At 39.5% G+C, this 6,858-nt stretch overlaps 3 protein-coding genes across 4 annotated transcripts in view; 1 reads left to right on the plus strand and 2 right to left on the minus strand.

The window, feature by feature from the left end:
• The window catches only part of LOC123980210 (zinc finger protein 239-like), a 17,382-nt gene extending 10,533 nt beyond the window's left edge, over positions 1–6,849 (plus strand). The window contains exon 4 of the mRNA XM_046064485.1: positions 5,694–6,849. Within this exon, the coding sequence (XP_045920441.1) occupies positions 5,694–6,542 (849 nt within the window). The 3' untranslated portion in view covers positions 6,543–6,849. The remainder of the gene's footprint in view (positions 1–5,693) is intronic.
• The window catches only part of LOC123980185 (zinc finger protein 260-like), a 672,464-nt gene that overhangs the window by 339,974 nt on the left and 325,632 nt on the right, over positions 1–6,858 (minus strand). The gene's annotated exons all lie outside the window — the stretch shown is intronic.
• LOC123980191 (butyrophilin-like protein 2) overlaps positions 1–6,858 on the minus strand; it is a 470,636-nt gene that overhangs the window by 187,024 nt on the left and 276,754 nt on the right. The gene's annotated exons all lie outside the window — the stretch shown is intronic.

The raw sequence follows: 6,858 nt of genomic DNA on the forward strand, positions 1-6,858 counted from the left end.
AAGAAGGGACTTAAAAGAGTTCACTGACTCAGCTGACCTGATTTCCTCGGGCAGGCTGTTCCAGAGCCTCGGGGCCCTGACAGCAAACGCTCTGTCCCCTTTAGTTTTCAGTCGAGACTCTGGAACAGACAACAGACCTCTGCCCGAGGATCTCAAGGTACGTGCTGGTGCGTATGGGACTAAAAGGTCAGAAATATAACAAGGCGAGAGGCCATGAAGAGCTTTAAAAGTGATCAATAGAATTTTAAAGTCAATTCTAAAACATACTGGGAGCCAGTGTAATGAAGCTAAAATAGGAGTAATGTGGTCATATTTCTTTGTTCTGGTTAAAAGCCTGGCAGCTGAGTTCTGGACAGTCTGGAGTCGATCAATAGATTTTTGGGTTAAACAGGTGAAAAGGCTGTTGCAATAATCCAGGCGTGATGAGATGAAGGCATGTAAACAGTGCTGTGCCACGCATTTGTGGTCATAGATTGCCCTCTGGTGGTGCTTTGAAGCATAACATGAATTCAGTTCCCACTGACTTGCTGTTGTGTTTTTAAATCTGTGTCTATCTAAATGCAATCAATGTTTACGTGGATATCAGTGTTTCAGCCGATATTACTGAAGGTGCAATAAATATCAGACTAGTCACACATGTGTAAACATTCTTATTCTTATTAAATCACTCAGGGCTGGACAATATGGCCAAAAATGTTACCACGATAAAAAGTTTAATATCTTTCAATAGCGATAATTATCACAATAAGTATCAAATCATTATATCTTTTGAGTTTAAAGGCTGATTTTTTTTCTCCTCAGTTAAAGTTGAAGAAACCTGATGGTTAATTGTGGTTTAAACTTTTCTTTCTGGTCAGAACATGACAAACATTTGATTCCAAACAGTGGATCACTTCAAAAATCTGAGGGAGAACATTCAAAACATTTATGATAAAATCTTTTTCAACGAATATACATGAGTAAAATTAAGTAAAAGCTTTTTTTTCTGTCCTTTTTCCTCAACAAATTTAACATCTTGGAAAAAATTTCAGTCTTAATTCCTATCAAATCAAACATTTATTGAATATTTATTGAACATTTGTTATATTGTTATTGAAAAAAAACACCAACGTACCAACAATTTAATGATGTCTAAGGCATGATTGATCAAGCCACTGTGAGATCCTTTTCAATATACTCAACTTGGTAGCTGCCAATTCAGTTGCATGTGTGTATACAACAGTGTCATCTGCATACATGTGCAGTCTACATCCTGACACTGGGGGAGGTCATTAGTATTTAAACTGAACAATAACACACCTAGCACCAACCCTTGTGGAACACCAATGGTGCGCTTCACGTACAATACATTCTCACTCCCGAATCATCTCACATGCTTGGTCAAGGCCCAGGGTGCTGCCCTGCGTACCCCTTTAGCGTAGATCTTTTAAGGAGCCCTATTAAACTTTACTACATTTTATGACTAATCTACAATGTTGGATGATGAACTACTTTTTCTACCAATGGCTCCGTTCTACGACATACGGAGCTACACAGAGCCGGTATTCCTTATATGGTAATTTGCTCCGCACATTAACGCTCAGGCTGCCTGTACCGCACAGCAACAACAACAGCGTGGTAACATGCTTCAGGTCTTGGCCAATCAGAAGACAGTGGGCATTAGAGGGAGTCTTACAGAGACGGCAGCATCCACAACTTGTTTCAGATAGAGGCTTTAATGAAAGTCAGTATAAGAAAGAAAATTATTTTTTTTAAACTTTGAATCATGCAAAGCTGCCTCACAGGAGTCACAGAACTACAAATTAGGAGTGGAAAAGCAGTATAATAGGTCTCCTTTAAGGCTCCGCAGTCAAGTTAGCAACTTAGCAACACAAGTTAGCAACAATAAATATGCAACGACTGGTTGCACTTTCAAAATAAAAAGCTAGCATTTCCAAACATCGCCATTTTGAAAGGGATTAAAGTTGAAAAATGTTGCAGTTAGGTTTAGGCACAAAAAGTACTTCGTTCAGTTTAGGCAACTACTTAAGTTAGTAAAAGATCATGGTTTGGGTTACACAACAACTACATACATCAGGTAACATGCAAGTTAACTTACGTCACTTGCTTAACATACGCAATTTACATAACTGGCATAACTTAACAACTTAAAATAAAATTATTAAGTTATATAGTTTATGCATTTACATTACATTTAGCTGACGCTTTAATCCAAAGCGACTTACTATGATATTGACATCAATTTGCCCCCTTACACAAAAAACTTGAATCACCTGAAAAAGTGTTAGCAATGTTGTGTCCTGCCACAGGGCAGCTCAAAATATGTGATAAAATGTATTCGGTCTTTTGACTTAATAGGCCAAACACAGAAAGTGCTTGTTTTGCTATTTTCGGCTGTTAAATCTTGGTTGCCGAACATTCGGGGCATCCCTACCTGTTAACTCTTTTTCTGTCTTGGACATTTGAGAGGTCCCTCTAAAATAATATAAAATAATTTGATGTAGTCAGAGCATTTAGTTATACTGGAAAGAGAACTTATTTAGACTATTAGTATTTTAAGTTACAAGGCAGAGTAATCATTTTTGGACAGTTTCAAATTTACATTAGTTTAATTAACTGGTTTCTTCAGGGTTCATTCAGGATACAGTCTTCAAACTGGCAGTGAGAAAAAAATAGCGATTGTATATTAAATGTTTTCGGGAACATGAATCAACATCCTATTCAGGGGTGGAAATTAACTTTTTGGCTCACCTGCCAAGGTGGCTGGTAGATAAAGAACACATTTTTTACCGGCCAAAATAATAAATTGCCTTTTGTGTCTCACATACATTTGTTTCCATCCTTTTAATTGAGATAATATGGTATTATGTCAAATACAAACTTAAAAAAGAGGCCAGAGTGAAATTTGAAACAAAATTGTATATTATTTCTGTTAAATGTACTCAAAACATAACAATAAATTGTTTTATAAACTTACTAAATTCTTATTAATCATTCAAGTTAAATATTATCACTGCTCACTCTTGTAAGGCTTTATCACTTTCTACAGTCAGCCTCTTCTGGCCTCACAGCATCACAGGTTTTGTGGGATCAACATTTTTTTATACAGCCTATGGATCATTCTCCTTGATCTCTGGGGAGGACAGCAGGACCAGTAGAAGATCTGACAGTTTGTCAGACACTGACTGGACCAACAACTACCAGCTAAAAGCACTACAACTTTTGTAATTAGTAGGGATGGAGATCGTGATGATATTGATACCCTTATTGAGACTGGTTAACGATCCGATTCTTTATCAATACTTTACTATTATTCAGTGATGGTTATTTGGCAAGACCAGACCCAACAGGCCTGAGGTAGGCCTGCACGGTGCGAGGAAAATATTCAGTGTGTGATAACGTGTTTATATATATATATATATTACTCAGATGACATATCACTTGTGATAAACATATATTGAAGTGTGCATATTAACTGTCTGGTTGTTTTTAATTTAATATTTTAAATACAGCTAAATGTTTCTAGAGCAGCAACATTAATGTTTACAACAACAAAGTAATTCAATAACTTGATCTGACATCACAAGTAGTGAGTGATGTTTAGAAAGAATAACATCAGTCCCTCCTCGTCTCTCGCTGGCTGCAGGTAACGTTACCAGGTAGAAGGAGGAGCGGCTGGTTTCTCAGCCAGCAGCTGAGTTTTTAAGATACAGACCAGTCTGTGCTCCAGACAGACAGCTAAATATTGAGCTTGATTTTAACATTTGGCTAATGCCGAGCTAGCGTTAGCTGTGCTTGTATAAAACATACAGGATGAGATACTGAGGACAGAGATGATTAAATTAGCCATTTCTACAAGTTTAACGTTACCTTACAGACAGGTGTATTGATAAAGTATTGACTTTTTACTTGCGAAGGTTTTATTGCACGTACTTACAGTAACGAGCGTAGCTGTCATCAACTAACGTTACAGTAGTTTGGAGCTAATTTAATCCTCACCGTATTCCACCGCGACGGCGCCGCCTCTCGCTCTGCTGCCGCTGTGTGTGGGAGCTGACAGAGAGCAGGCAGAGACTGCAGCCTGATGATTTTCTTTTTTTGCGTTTCAAATTAAATCAGATTTGACGCCCGAGACATAACATTACGTCATTGGACCTGCAAGTCTCGATAGCAGTATCGATAAGCTCGAACCTTATTGATTTTCGTGTTTTGAGAAATTTCAGACCTATCTGAACTGTACAAACAGCAGCAATCACAAGATAAAAGGTTTATATTGTCTAACGCTTTGTAAGTGTCCCAGTTACTCATATTCCCCAGTTTTGAGAAACTTTTGCACTTATTGCGTCATGGAGCCTCCAGGGAAATGAGAAAGGAGCAGTGCTATGCAGTGAAGTTAGCTCAGGCTTTCACCCCTGATATCAATGTGGAAAGTGGGGGTGTGAATTCTGGTATTACGGCAGCTGTGAGCAATGTTAAAAGTATCTACTGTGGTGGGGGTGTGCAGCTCCTCCTCTGTGCCCGGTCCAGGCCAGGAGGAGGATAAAGTGGATGCGGAGACAGTGTTCAGTCCTATGGGGATAAAGTTGATAGAGATGCTACAAGCCTTGGAAACATTTCAGCATTTATTCCTACTGCTGAAAAAGCTTTTGTCTCTTGAAGTGTCAACTTTTTGAGGACTAAGAAGCAGCCTTGTTTTCAAATCTGCCTCTATGTTGGAGTTTATCCAGTGTGGTTTTGAAAAGGCTGAGGCTGATAGTTTCTGAGACTGCAGAGGAGCATATAATCATTTATATACCCATCCCTAGTAATTGGCTCCTAACACCAGCAGCTTTCACGCTGCCTTATTTCACAGAGGTATTGCACCAATCTGCTGGCCCGCTGCATTTTATGAAATGTCTGGAGAAGATTTTATTTGTCTCTGAGCAGGGAAAGTTGGTGGCAGAGACAGAAAGATCCGTTTGTAAAAAGCCACAGCCGACATGCCGCGAGGTGTGCAGCCTGTCGCATGCAGCTCTTTATCTAACAGCTCACTTTGTCTGCTCCTGACTGATACTCACTGCAATATTTCAAACTGGTCTGCTGTCAGAAAACTGTTAAATGACGGTTGTCTTGTTGTGTAGATGCATTTTTGATGAATAAGAGCGGTCAGCGCTAATCTCACTTACAGATTGCATTTCCTGTGACTACTTCAAAATAAAAGTCAACTTGTGTTAAATGCCAGTTTAATGCTTTTAATGTGAAGCTGCAGTTGCAGGAAATGTTCAGTTTGCATTAGACGTAAAGTAATACAGCATTTTTTCACAGCTTACACTGCATAATAAAGCTGTTGTTCACTTGCACTTGAAGCCAAAGTGTTCAAACGTTTTTCCTCGAACTTATTTTTACTCCGTATTGAAAATTGAGCGAGGTACAATACTTTAAACAATATATTCTTAAGTAAAAGTAAAAATGCAGATTTTTTTTAAAACTACACAATTATAGTAACAGGAGTAATTGTAATTTGTTACTTCCCACCTCTGTCATTTATTTAGTATGTAGTACATACTGAGTGTGTATGTAAGACAGTACATACTCACTGTGTGGTACAGTAGGTTAGTATGTGATTTCAAAGATGTGCTCTGATGTCCTTTTATGGTTTTAGATAGCTCGCTCCACCATGACATCTCACTGTGTTTCTGTTTCTGTTGATATAGACAAGGAGAAGAAGACAGGGACTCAAACGCAAATCACAACACAAATCTGGATATTTGAAGACTCATCAGAGTGTTCACACTGGAGAGAAACCGTACAGCTGTGACCAGTGTGGGAAAACTTTCGCTCAATTAGGAACCCTAAGAAGGCACCAATATGTTCACACTGGAGAGAAACCTCACAGGTGTGAACAGTGTGGAAAAACCTTTGCTCTATTAGGAGACCTAAAAAAGCACCAACGTGTTCACACTGGCGAGAAACCGTACTGGTGTGAAGAGTGTGGAAACACTTTCACTCAGTCAGGTGCCCTAAGAAGACACCAACGTGTTCACACCGGAGAGAAACCTCACTGGTGTGAACAGTGTGGACTAACTTTCGCTCGATTAGGAACCCTAAGAAGACACAAACGTATTCACACTGGAGAGAAACCGTACTGGTGTGAACAGTGTGGAAAAATGTTTGCTCATTCAGGTTCCCTAAAAAAGCACCAACGTGTTCACACTGGAGAGAAACCGTACTGGTGTGAACAGTGTGGAAAAATGTTTGCTCATTCAGGTTCCCTAAAAAAGCACCAACGTGTTCACACTGGAGAGAAACCTCACTGGTGTGAACAGTGTGGACTAACTTTCGCTCGATTAGGAAACCTAAGACGACACAAACGTGTTCACACTGGAGAGAAACCGTACTGGTGTGAACAGTGTGGAAAAACATTTGCTCTCTTAGGAGACCTAAAAAAGCACCAACGTGTTCACACTGGAGAGAAACCGTACAGCTCTGATCAATGTGGCAAATCTTATACCAACAGGAGAAACCTTCGAAGACACAAATGCATCCAGAAAGCATCAGTGTGACATTTTTCACAGAGCCGAGCTAGCGGTTTCCTGCTGCCCTGAATACAACCACCTGTTATCATGTGACTGTGCTGGACTAACGTCATGTGATGACAGCTGCGGAAGTTTGATTTGGAAAGAGTCATGCGGCATTCACATCAAACGCAAGTTTAATCCAATGAACGCTTTCATCGCAGGGGTTTTATTGCTGGACAGCTGCCAAGTGTTCACACACAACGTGATAACGCAAATAATCACAACTCGCCGTTACTACAGCTGTATGAACCCAAAGTAAACATTTTGCTGTGATTACATAGCAATAAACAGATCAAACTGA

The sequence above is a fragment of the Micropterus dolomieu genome, linkage group LG12, assembly GCF_021292245.1.
Source record: "Micropterus dolomieu isolate WLL.071019.BEF.003 ecotype Adirondacks linkage group LG12, ASM2129224v1, whole genome shotgun sequence".
In the NCBI taxonomy this organism is placed as follows: domain Eukaryota; kingdom Metazoa; phylum Chordata; class Actinopteri; order Centrarchiformes; family Centrarchidae; genus Micropterus; species Micropterus dolomieu.